Source organism: Danaus plexippus, chromosome Z (assembly GCF_018135715.1).
Source record: "Danaus plexippus chromosome Z, MEX_DaPlex, whole genome shotgun sequence".
Lineage (NCBI taxonomy): Eukaryota > Metazoa > Arthropoda > Insecta > Lepidoptera > Nymphalidae > Danaus > Danaus plexippus.
In genome coordinates, this window is record NC_083559.1 from 13431262 (window position 1) to 13445681 (window position 14420).

General features: G+C 32.0%; 2 protein-coding genes across 3 annotated transcripts in view; one reads left to right on the forward strand and one right to left on the reverse strand.

The window, feature by feature from the left end:
- The window catches only part of LOC116777326 (unconventional myosin-XVIIIa), a 112106-nt gene that overhangs the window by 87312 nt on the left and 10374 nt on the right, over positions 1-14420 (reverse strand). For both annotated transcript variants that reach the window (XM_032670810.2, XM_032670809.2), the window contains exons 2-4: positions 13609-13788; positions 8326-9546; positions 7961-8098 (exon numbers count right to left, since the gene is read on the reverse strand). In XM_032670810.2, coding sequence (XP_032526701.1) covers positions 7961-8098; positions 8326-9546; positions 13609-13776 — 1527 coding nt within the window. In that variant the 5' untranslated portion in view covers positions 13777-13788. The remainder of the gene's footprint in view (positions 1-7960; positions 8099-8325; positions 9547-13608; positions 13789-14420) is intronic.
- LOC116777327 (uncharacterized) lies at positions 1948-3742 on the forward strand. The gene is made up of 3 exons (XM_032670813.2): positions 1948-2222; positions 2580-2842; positions 2998-3742. Exons 1-3 carry the CDS (start codon positions 2060-2062, stop codon positions 3451-3453), a joined length of 882 nt encoding a protein of 293 aa, XP_032526704.1. The 5' UTR covers positions 1948-2059; the 3' UTR covers positions 3454-3742.

Consider the following 14420-nt stretch of genomic DNA (forward strand, 5'->3'; position numbering starts at 1 on the left):
TTTTATCAAATAAATTAATGTTTATAGTCAATGTTTCTTTGTATTTAACATGATGAAACTGTCAGATCTTCAGGCCGGTTTTGAAAAATATTTAAACTCACTGTGTCACCTTCGTATAGTAAGAATAGTTTCGTACACGGCGCTCGGGCGGCGTGCGCGTGCGCTTAGACCGCGGTGTCGTTTTGAACTGCTTAGCGAGTTAGCATTGTGTTTACTGCTTGTTTTGATTTTCTTATACGGGAATGCTAATACTTTTACGAGTATTTTTTAAATTAATAGTACAAAAATAATGTTTTTCTTTTTTGGAATCAACTACAACGTATTGGACATTATAACTAAAATTTAATCATGATAAATAGTGGCACCTAGAATAAAAAAGACTTGAAATTTTAATACTTAGATATAAATAAATATGTTTGTTGATAATCTTTAATTTAAACGTTGGTACGGTTATGCATTACAATATTATTTAACATAAATAAATTTAAGAAAATTCACGACTACCCCCTATATAAATTTCGTATTTAAAACTTTATTATTAATAACCTTATTTAAAACCTTATTAGACAAAATAATAGCAACATACCTAATACACAATACACAAAGACTCACTAATAAAATGGTCACCATTAGTATTTTGTGTATAAAACTTAGGCACTTTCCCTCTCTTTCACTCTTAATTTAATCTTCTACTATGTCTTTCGCCCTTCTCCGCATTTTCTAATATGGGAAAAAAATTGACGACTTAAATTTAAAATATAAAAATATAAAAAATATATTCATTTCCAATTTACTTTGCATTTCCATAAAAAACAGGTTCAAACAAGTCTTTGAATACAATTTAAAAAGTACATAAACATTTCAATACAAAGACTTGAAATTTAATAGAATAATTGTGTACAATTCGTAACAATTGCCGTTTTGTGCGATTAAACTGTCAGTAGTCGCGTTGTAAACTGTACAAAGCTGGCGATATCGTTTGATAGACGTTAATTGTTTTAGTATGTTAATGTTTAAATTGTATGAAAATTGCTCTTACCACGGTTTATTTAATGTACTTACTTAAATTTTAGCGTAACTTTAAAATGCTTTGTAGTGAAGGGAAATGTATGAGTGTTTATTTAAATAACATTTATATGAAAACGCGTTTAAGGTCAGAACTAAAAACAGGAAGCCAATAATATCATTATGTTGTAATACATTTGTACTAAAGTATCCTCCTTATCTTAGATATATAAAGTAATGAAGATTTATACCGAACATAATGTATCGTTTAACGTGAATTATTTTAAAACTACATTCGAGATAACTTCAAAGGGATGCTACCGACGCATCAATCTTTGCCCTAATTAGTAGGAAATGCAACAGATATAACCCGCAATTTAATTTTTGAAATCATTAGTTTCGATATTTTAAAATTATTTTAACGAAGAAATTAAACAAAGAGAGAGAAAAGTTAATGTTTATACTAAGATGCAGATAACAAATAGCCTTTAAGTAATACTGAACAAATAACATTATCGTACAGAAAGATACGAATGAATTTGTATCTTTGGCTCTATTTACTTTTTTTAAGAGATAAACAATCTTATCAGAACATATACAAACCTACTAATAGATTTAAGTGAGATAAAAAAATTTAAACACAATGGAAATGGCGCTATAGTACGAACAGTGTCATCTATTGCTCAAACTTGCACCTAAAATTACAGATTACCGGAATATTAACCCTCTTATTTTCCTACAAAACGCTAGAGGACGCGTTTAGTATAAAAAGAGACATCTATCGGAAAGTAGCAACATGCCTTCAACTGCATTGGAAGAGATTTTCTTACATTAACATAGTTGGCAGCACTGTAGTCTGTAAGTAAATGTCAAATGGGAACACTGGCCAATGAGAGCGCAGATTGAAATAAAACCAACGAAGTCAACAATAGTCAACTGTACTTTGTGACGTCGTGCTGCGCAGCGCGACTATTTTCGTTCGTGATAGGTGGTAGACATTTTGTTTTGATTTTGTGACGCAAGAGAACGGTGAATGTAAGTAGGGCTTTTTAAAATGCCATTGAACGCTATAGGATGGACAACTGAAGAAGATGAAAAACTAATTGAATTAGTTCAACCCCACGGACATTTGTATTGCTGGTTGGATCCATCGCGAAAGAATATACTAACTCGTGAGAGAACCTGGCAAGAAATTGCTACGGAAATTTTAAAACCAGGTGAAATTAATAGAAAATATTTAAAATAACCTTATTTGTTGTTTTTAAAAAGGGTGTTTATCTTTATACAAATAATTAACGATTGTTGTAGTTAAAGATGACGTGTTTTTAAAACAAAACATGTTTGTCAAATTGTTCAGTAAGATGTCGTTCCGTTGGTATTTAAAATGATTACATTATATGTTTTTACGAAGTTCTGTCTAAATCTTAAAAGAATAAGTACCAAACTCATACAGAATAGGTTACTTTCTCGGATAGACGTAGGTTATAAAATCATCTTAACAGGCATCATCTTTAACAAAATTTCACAAACCAGACAAAAATACATATTTCTATAATAAAATTAAATCATTACAGTTGAGGAATGTAAGAAACGCTGGAGGGGTCTCCGTGATGGATACACAAGAAACAAGCGCATGGGATCAATACATAAATCTAAATTACCCATATTTGAAAAACTGAAATTTTTGGACGGTATGTCCCTTGATAGTCTGCAAATAGAAAACAACACATTGGAAACAAGAGAAATATTTGATGAGGATACCTCGGAAAGTCAAATATTAGAAGAGCAAGTAGCCGCCGAGCAACAGGTCATAACAGACAACCAGGAATATTATGAAGTATGTAACCTTTATATTTGCCAACACACACACACAGACACACTATCATATATATATATATATATATATATATATATATATTAGTATATAATAGCTAGATGTTTGTTATTAATGAAAATTAAAATATTGATGATTGCTTTCATTGCACATTTCAGATAACCCTTGTTGATAATCCTATGCAAGAAACCGATACAAAACCACAAATTATAAAAATAGTCCCAAAGAAAATTAAACTAGAAGGAAATAACCAAATTGGCGAACCACCAAAAAAAATTGGAAGAAAGAATGCTGGCAGGAAAAAGTCCGTGCCGATTCCAAGAAATATTCCACCAATTAAAATTTTACCAAAACCGATTGTAATGAACGAACCTAGGATAATAAAATGTGTCGAGGATCCAAAAACACCAGAGCAAAGATCGCAAGTCATTGATAAACTTATTGAGAAAATATTGAAAGAGAATACAAATGAAATTGACGTATTCTTCAGAAGTATGGCGGCTAGCGTTAAGAAACTACAACCAAATCTAATTCCAAAAGTTAAAATGGAAGTGTGTAATGTAATAGCTAAATATGAAATGCAGAGTTTCGATAAGAACATGCAGAATAGCTAAGTATTTGTATAATTAACTTGTGGTACAATTTATCATACATAGTATGTTAACTTTATGTTGAGATATCGCTTGTAAGATTACACAATATATGAAATACATTTTATCAAGAATGAACACACTGTACATGAATATTATAATAAAACCGAGGATGAATCCATTTAACCAAAGATCTCATCATAACTGCCACAAAACTTAAATATAAATAATACTTATTGTATATAAATGTAAATATATATTGATTTATGTTAAAAGTACACACTGTTTACAAATAAACAGACTATATGAAGTATTTTGTGTCTTACTTATCACATGTATGCAATATTTATTTTCTGAATAAATGCACTTGTTCTAGATTGAAGACTATGTATTCTCAGTAGTCGGATATTATCAACAATGTTAATAAAATGTACATATAATATATTAAACACATAACCAGCGACTGTGTGTATCTATATCTTTGTCATGGCATTTCGAAATGTTATTTCATATGTTCTAAGATGGAGATACAAATGATTTTTATATACCAGATAATTTTACATATAATTTCATTTTTAATTGATATCATATTAAAATTTACATTTGTAATTAGGACACTGACATAAATAACAAATCTCTCTTGACTCCTGCGAATTGATATCGAGTACCAATTACCTATTGATTCTTCCGCCCCACTTTAGTTTGTTCCACACACACTGTGTGGCGCTAGTAGTCGTAAATTGTCACCATTTTTACAGACGAGTTTTCTATCTATCTGTATTATGTCTTCGATATTAAATATTACATATAATTAAACAAACGAACATATCGTAATGAGAACGTGGTTAGATAATATTATTATATGAATTTTAATAACATTTCACTACGCTCGGCCTATTGTATGAACTTTTTGTTATTTTCTTTTCAATAAAAAGATAACGATACATAACAAGCCTTAAATACATATTGTAACTTCATTTATCATGCACAATATATTTTATGAGGTGATTTAATCAGAACAAATAATATACAAGCAAAATATGCTGGGTTATTTCTAATTTGCCTTATTTTGTAGGGTAGCAAAATAAATACATTCGCATTAACATATTTTTAATACTAGAACGGAAATGAGATAAATGCATCAACAATATCCACTTATGAACCGAGAAACCTTATTTGTAGATTGAAGGACTAATTACAATAGATTTTTTTTTTCGCGATTAGCCTCCGTTTTTTAAAATAAGCAAGTAAAACGATTGTTATATTATTGGCTATTGTTTTAACCTTGATACATACATTTTGTAGATCATTGTTTACCTTGGATATATTTTATTGGGGGCAATAAAAATATATACTAATATTACCGGTACTGAAATGAACGTATAAAAATAATATTGGTTTAAAATAGATATTAATAAAAAAAATCATCGATTATTGCTGGTTCCGTTTTTAAATATGTACGTAAATTGGCAATATCTCTTTAAATTGATAAACCCAACCGAATCAAGATTCAATTCCGTGTCGAAGATATTAAATTAACATTAGGGCTGACATCATTTTGTTTCGTGAGACGCTTTGAAAATCTCTGACATATATTTATGTGATATGATACAAAAAAAAAAAACATTAAGCAAGATTCGTGTCTGTCAAAATATACGTATAGGAGTGATAAGGACACATACATACGTATTCCAAGAGATTTCTGAACATACGAAACAGTGGCGATCAATTTGTTAGGGCAACCCTATTTTACTGGGATGCTTATTTAGGAGGGGTCTAGACAACCTTTCCGCCTCGTTTAATAACAATTTAGTTTCTCCGCTATTTCTGACATTTAAACACGGAACGTGTTAAATGTGCCTTTTTAAATGATTCCGACAAAGCAATCTATAGTAATAAGCTATTTCGGACAAGAAGACAGTATTATTGTACACTGATTACAGCAACATTACCACTTAAACTCACGGATATTTATGGACGTATGTTTTTAACTCTATTGAAACAAATACTAATAACGCGACATTTAATACAAAACATAAATACCTATAACAGAAACGAAATGTACGAACGATAAAAATGGACACTTAATTTATTTCTTTCGCAATCTATTATGGAATAAAAATTCTATTAACGTATACATTCTGCATACTTTTCTATCGGTTAATTAATTCATTAAGCACATGCGCGGTCGTCTCACAAACACAGCTTTGCATTAAGGCAACGGTTTTTTTTAAATATTGTTGTTAATAAAGAAAACTAACGGCCCGCCCGCAATTCCTGACCAACGGACCGGTTACAACGAGCTAAACATTGTTTCGCATTAAATTATATGTAATTTATCGAAAATATTCTTCATAATATTATCAAAGTAAATATTAAAATAGCATACTGTTCCCTGCCGTACACACTACGAACATCAAAGACAACTTTTAAGGAATGTGAATTTTAAAATAGTACAATCTAATATAGTCCTTACTGAAAAGAAGTATTGGTTATAAAATGCATGTGTTTCAATCACACATCGAAGGTTGTACGTAGCTTAAGGCTCAAAATAACTTAGAAGTGTATTTAAGTGTTCCAACCCCAGTCGGTTTGAATGGAGCCTAACGCACGCAGAATTTCTAGTGTCAGAGCTAACAAGGTACTCGACCGGAAATAGAGAATTGTGTCGGGATACGCTTACAGTTAAGAACACACTATAAAAACAGCTTGTTTTGTTTACCTCCATAGAAATATTTGAAATACACACCCCAACAGTTAGACACAGGAACGATGTTTTATGTTCATCAGTTGATGGTGCTACACAAATAAGTCTTACAAAGACTGAAAGCTAAGGCTGAAATATCAACAATAAATCTCTATATAACCAAAATATAAGTAACCGAACTAAGCGGATTTTGATACCTATATTTTTAAATAAATTTTTACTAATTTGTTTTTATTTAATCCAAGGAACCTTTCCAATAATTGTAAGCAAACTTATAAATAGACTTAATAACTGAATGACTATCTGATATGTGTATTAGAATATCTGATGTGTGTATTAATGAATATTACCGTTTTATTAAATTATTACAAAAATTATCAACGGCATTTGTTATCGTTAATGTCTTTTATTTGTCTTTGCCAATGTAATCAACTAAACAGCATTAGGGCTGCGAAAGTCGACTTGTGATTTCCATCACTTTATATTATTGTGGACGTTTTTGGGCTAGGATAATTATCGCCCAGGGCCTCTCGATTCGTCTTACTTCGATTTCTACCAAAAATTCTCAGACGCGTTAAGTTATCTCTACGGATTTAATATGTTTAATTATTTTGCATTTCTTTGGCTAAGATATTTTCATTCATTATGTATGAATCAAATTTAACAACAAATTCTGTAGCAAGAAAGAATTGTTAAAAAAAAGGTTGAACCAGTGGACAGTCATCAAATTTTTCGTTTAAAAAAAATTATAAACATATATATAAAAGGATATATTTTATCAGGCGATTGAACAATCCGGGTCACTGGTAAAGTGAAAGGCAATAAAGCTGTCCTTAAATTTTTTTTAAAACAAATTTTATATACTTAATATGCAAGGTAAATAAACATTGACCCAATACCAGCTGGATATATAATAACGTTACGCACGATAGAATGAGAATAGATTGTCTTACGGGTTGCGGTCGTGTTACTTGGTATATGGGACGAATTGTAATCAACACTTTCTAATCACCGCATTTGCGTAGATTCATAAGGAAATATAACGAAATTATCCAAAATATATTATTATATAAAATATTTACGAACATATGACATTCATAGTACGAAACTTTGACAGTTGATAGAACAGTTAAATATGTTATGTATACGTTGTTCTGTTCTTTGCTTTAGCCTCATCTGTGACCCAAAAAAAGTATATAATGTACTGCAACGCAACGGTATGCCCGCCGTCATACGCGATCATATAATATTGGTCAAGCTTGCGGTATACGTTGATGTAATGTATCAACTATGAAGTCGATTGTTCAAAATGATCGCCTTTCATAACAATATCACATGAAGGTTAGATATAAATTGATATTCGAAATTTGTTTTTTTTTTTTTTAATTACTGACTGGCTAGTGTTTACAGTTATTCAGCCTGAGTATAAGTGGAAATTATGTCGTTGATGGAAATCTCGTCATTCCAACGTTTTTAAAATCCAAATCCGAAAATTCATATATTTAATGAAATGAATAAATATATTTTTTTTATATACGCGAAGTTGATTCCTATAAAAGTGTCATGTTATAAATCATTCGCTTGCAATACATCACTCGATAGTCGATACCATCAGTAATCAATTTGATGTAAACATAGATGCAACCTTATATTGGGCGTATCTCGCAATTCAACGCAGCGATCAACATGCAATGCATATATGATACGAGTACCACATTAGTATATGTAGAGAAGCCAATTTATTTATGAAGAATCATTTTATTCAATCCATCAATTTATGTTTGTAATAATCGTAGTCTCAGAGTTCTCTGTGATGTAACTAACCTGTGTGCTAGTGAATCTTCGACTGCCAGATCGACTGAGCGTTCCACCTCTAACATTGCTCTCTGATAACTCAACTTGCGCCCCGCCGTCCGCAGCCCTGCGGCTCGATAGTTCGCATAGTTCAGCTATAGGTTGCACCTATTACGGACGAAAAATATCACAAGAGGTACTAAATATATGAATAATTTTATGCAAAGTTATTTTCGATCATAAAATTCAGATATGCTTTTATAATATTACATTAAAAACTTCAACAATGTTAATAAGTTGATTCGCATACTTTGGACTAACGTATAAAAATTTCGCAATCGGAAATCGTATCCGGGGACATTTTATTGAATCCATGTATAAAAAATTATACAAACCTTAACCGTTACAGAGTCCTGGCTACTTTTTATCAGATCAATCACTTCTTCCCTACTCCTCCCTTCTACGTTAACGTCATTGACTTCGATGAGTCTATCGCCTGGTAACAAGCCGGTCTCACTGGCACCTGGGTAGGAGCCGGGTTCAGCGAGTATCACAGCTTTATACGTCAGCTTGCTGATAACCACATTGCTGTCGTTGTATTTATTATCACCATTGGCTATAACCTTCTCTTCGTGACCAGCGAGAGTTCTTATATCACCAATGAAGACTCTCTCTTGAATCATAGCTCTTCGAAGACTAAACCCGAAATCATTCCTGGGTGCCTTTTGGCGTTGGATGGTTAACAGTCTCGGCTTCGGCAAATGAAGAGGAGACAAAGACGGCAGAGGCAAGTAAACATCGTCGAAGGTGCTCGTCCTTGACCATCTGTGGAAACCTTGAGATTCACCGACTGGGGACGTTGAAAATGGAGGTGTAGCGAACGAAGAGTTTGTCGTGGTATCAGTTAATGAATCAGCACTCGGTGAGGTAGACGTCACCCCGTGATAACTGTTCCCGTTCGTCTTTGTCGCTTCGTCTACATCGTGAGTCCGGATCGATGGATTGGAGTTGTTTTTATAATTTTTGTATTGATTCTCAACTGGGCTGTGTATGACTTTTTTGGTGAAATTCTGTATCTGTTGCATATCATCACTAGATGATGTACTCTTAGAGGGTTGGATAGCGTACGAGATGAGTTCGTTTTGTTGAGTGTTCCGTGCGAGAAGATTTGGATCCTGTCCGTTCATATAATCAACCGTATCGGTGTTCTGAACATTGCTTTCTTGGGAGACGGAGCTAGTGTTGCTGAGACGTGGCCCCTTCAGGATTCCTCGTTTCGGTGGACGCGGTGGTATGGGTGGTAAGTTCGGTGCCTGTCTGGGGCTGATGTTAACATTATTCGGATTGTTTAACGAATTTAGCGACGTCTCTGAACTATCAGATTGCAGCACGCCTTCTTTCTTATTCCAATTATGGTTCGGGTATCCCGGAGACAAATGATTGTTTTCGTCGCTGAGGTTCGAATTGGAACCTGAATTCGAGATAACCTTATAATTTGTATAGTTGGTATCTTTTTCGAGATGGGCGAAAAGCGAGGCGGTATAGTCGGCTGTAATACCGGACGGTAACTTTTCCTTCTCCTTGCGACGTCCACGTAATTTCAATGATCTTCGAACCTGTTAAATAAATACACATGTTAAACTGATGTACACAATTGCTTTTCAATTATATATTATATTAACATTCCACGTATTATAACAGTCGAAGTAATTTAATATGTATCCTATATAATAATCAACAAATTACTCGTCAAAACTCATTCGCCGGCTTACCATTGATCTAATGAACCAAATATTTCTATAGTTGCTTGTACCTAAAGCGGTTAAATTACACACTTATACGTCGGTGGAATTGAATTCTACTCTCGATTTCATGCGTTCATATACATAACAGTATAAGGATCGGTATAGAAAATCGTCTAGACGAATAGCAAAAACTGGAATTACAAAGAAGACGACAACAAGACCGAGGAAAGTACATGAGATGATTGAAGCCGGTTTTGCATATATATATCTCCTTTTATGACAATCTTCACTAAGACGATTCAATAAACTATTAACCTTTGTATAAATATAAACATTATATATACATATATATATATATATATATATATATATATATATATATATATATATATATATATATATATATATATATATATATATTTGAAACGATCTATCCAATAACAGACACCAATTAAAGGAATTGTTATAACATAACCGCATGATCCAAACTAAAGAAACCTCTCTGGTCATATAATTTTAAACTTAGTATATAATTGCCTGAGATGCAAAAGGTGAACGTCAAATAGCTAACATTGAATTTGCAACGTGAAATAATGGCTTCATAGTTTCTCGGTGTCATATTAATCAATATTAATTTATGGACAAAAAAAAAACAATAAAAACAGTAGGTATCAAAGTTTGGGATAGAAGCACCTGTTACACTCTAAGAGACTGTATGCTTAACCTAAGTTGGTATGGACACGCTACATACGAAGTGTTGACAATTTTTTCATTTATTAATCTTCGCATATTTTGGTATTTACTCAGGACGTGTCACGTGACGACGCAGTAAGAATATGTCATACTATTACATTATGTCATCAAGGAGTTTGTTTGAAGAACACCTAATGAAATTAAGCAGTCATTAACATAAAAGATAATAAATATAAAATATAGTTTAACTCCTACAATGAAGTACAAAGTAAAAGTGGCTTATAGAGGTGAAGGAATAGGAGCCTATATTAAAAATTAGACGAAAGCTGTACCAAAGACACCTACCTACTAAGAAAATGATGTTCAAGGATCATATAAAAGGCTGATGGCAATGAAGAAACCGTTTTAGAAAACATTTGATGAAGCATATTGTAATAAGCAACACAATTGTGAACCTTATGCCTAATACAAATAGTGAGTAACATGTTAAGCGTTATTTCAATTATTATTATGTAAACAGAAACAATTTTGGTAATTAAACAATAATTATTCATCTGTTTATATGGGATGGTTTTGTTTAGTAAATACATATTGTACCTATTAACAATAAGGATAAACATTACTATGAAGAGTCCTCAATCAATCTCAATTCGCTCACAGAATTAATTCAACTACAATTGTATTACAAATCAATTTAATACGTTCTTTAACAAAACCGTTGAAACAATGATATACCTATTTTCTTATAGAGAACTATTGTTCAATTTTGTATAACAGTCAATTGCAAAACCACCTAATTTGTAAATTAAAAATGCAAAAAAACCCTATCTCGTATATTCCATTGTCACAGTTACATTGTTATATTTTTTAATTTGAAAATACATTTCGAATTTCGAATCACTTAACCAAATAATGCAGCCAATGCAATTATAACGCATTTTGGATCATAAAATTAAAGTGAAAACATTTTAAACCTCTACGTATATAACACCAAGTATAATGAGACATGAGATTAACGTTCCACATTCTTGTGAGAACTCGGTTGCAACCTTTGCACCGAATTGTCTAATGCCGACTGTAGACCTAAATGTTAATTTCGTTTCGTATCCGGTGAAATCGTACACTGTTTCAATGAGAGTCATTAAAACTCCGGAAGAGATCCCGTATCAAAAATGTATATGCATTTTCGTTGTGTTCTAAATTCGAATTACAAAGTAACTAGCTCAATGAATGAATGTTTGTTTATTTTAAAAGCGCGCTTGTTTTAAATATAACATAATTTTAGACTAACTGAGAGTAAAACACAAATTCTACAGGCTATAAGAGAATGCGATGTCTGGTCGAAAATTTCCTTTTTTTTTAAATTCATCAATGTATAAGTATAAAAAAGTGATCATTCATGTTTAATTTCAAATTAAGAACAATGTTATAACGAACATTTTATGGTTTATAGTATATTTTAAATATTTATATATACGGTTTGTGATAAATATTGATGATGCTGAATTGATTGGCAATGAAGATTTAATACAAAAGACTTAACAATTAAGTTATAAGTTTATTTTAAATAAGAATTTACTAGTGTTTATACCCGACAAACAAATAAAAAACAAGACAAAATATACAAATCTATCTAGATACTAAGCCATACCTAATTAATAATAATGACGTTAATAAAAAAATAATTAATTATCTGCAAAATAAAACCATTGGTTTGTTCAGGTCTCACTATCCTTGGGATCGGTAGAATGTCATCTTAGCTATTGCGCCGGCTCGTGAGATATTTGAATTCACCACAAAACATCTCAGTACCATCTCCGCTTCAATGACAGGAATCCAAAACTAATATTGAAGAAAATAACATAAACCGAGACGGAATAAGGCGCATTGTTTTATGATTTTTAACCTATTGCTTAGATATGTTTAGAAAAACTAATTTTCTTTAAAAACAATACATAACGTATTTTGAATTTTAACACGACTGCCAATAACTTATATTATTTATAGATTTAATATCTTCACGAAATAAATAGTAATCCAACCTTGATAGTATTTTACAACCAAAATTGTGAAGGAATTTATATTTACGTAATTAGAAAATCATAGGCCGCAATGAGTCGCTGTCAATGAAGTGGGTTGACTTAGTATGTAATCCACAAATGAAATTTCAGTTTGTACTCCAAAAATGCAATCTTAGTATGCACTGTGTAAGTACAATATTAGTATATACCTACTCCAGAGACACAATCTCAGTCGGTACTCACAAATGCAATCTTACTATGTACTCCACAAATGCAATTGCTATGAACCCCAGTCGGAAGCAATGACACAGTTTTCCTAAATGGTAGATATTAAAATCGACGGTCGAATGTACTCGCTGGAGATAAGAACGGTTATTACACTCCTTGTGTGTACGATAAGATAAACTAGAATGCATTATCAACTATTTATACAATGGAATCGCTATGTAATGAGATATAAGCCGACAACAGCTGAAGGAGTGACTCCAACAACGTACAATATATTGATCATCCCGAAATAATACTATACAAATAGCTACTGTATATAAGGCACGGTTAAAAAAAATATATATGTATACTTATAAACAAACAAAACGAGTTATGATAACGGTTGTAGGCCTAAAGTATATATGATTTAAAAAAAAACCAGTTGATACATAAATACGGCATTTTATAACTGTATATTGGCGAAATATTTTTGAAACACCTGACACTTAATGACTCAACCGGACAAAGTACGCATATATTTATAGATGATTTTCGAGTAAACAGTGAAAGCTGTATTGCGAGTTCCTATTAACGATCAAAACAAAAGACCTACAGTTGCTTGGTTTCCCTATTAATAATCCCCTACAAAATGAGTACACAAGTATTGAGGGCTTCGTCGGTATGAAGCAATGGCGAATCAAATTTATTATTAAGAAAACATTCGTTATGTAATATTTATAATACATAAATACGAATTCATAGCGTATTTTCTATATATTTTTTTGCGCGATGATAACAATACTTTATTTTAATTTAAATCATTTTCATTTTCTAGTTCTAGTTAATGTTAGGTATTCAGACAAAGGGGAAACAGCTCAACCCACTAACGTAGAAGCAATTTTAGATTATATTTTAATCTCACAGTGGGTTTAATTTTGTGACATACTCGTATTTCTAAACTGCTATATGGAAGACAAAAACTAGGTACCGAAACACGTCAGATATTCCTCACCTCTTCTAATCTCAATGGCTCTTCAAGCCCAGCCGCTATTCTCTCCCTTTTTTCTCTCTCCTTCCTCTCCTTCTTCTCTTTTTTCCTACGCTCTTTATCGCCATCTCTCTCCTCGAAACTTCCCGAGTCGCTTGTTAGAACGGATGTTTTCTTCATAAAATTGAACATGATGCTGTCGACCTGCAACAATATAAAAATTAAGATATATGCCTGATCCGTTAAGTCTCAACAAAAGAATATATAAAAATATCAATCACAGCATCACGATACCAACGTTATTGTCGAGTGGATTATAAGACTTAAAACTTAACGCTAAACAAAGGCTAAAACTGTTCATTGATCCAATTTCCATTTTTTTAAACTATAAATAATTGAAATAGTAATACCTCTTAGCATCTCATTGACACACCTATCTGATATCAGGATATTTTTATTGCAATTTCTAAGGATCCACAAATAATGTTTCGTTAAAATACTGAGTCATTGCATATAGATTTATTTAGAACAAGATAAGAGCTACAAGAACGACGAAGGTCGTAATAGCAATAAACCAGTATTAAAAAGTTCAAGGCGACCAGGCGTCTATTTAGTAGGTATATGGGTTATTAATTATGCTAGCAGATGACTATGAATTGAACTTGCGTTATTAAAAAATGATATGTAAAGAAACATGCCTAATAAAAACTTCAAAGCCGTGTGAATCCTGGAATTATGTTAAATTATATTTAATAGGTGTTAGCAACAGGTTAAAGGTATAGTTGAATTCTTCATTAAAACCTTCGAGAAGATAGTCATGGCTTCCGATGCCGGTC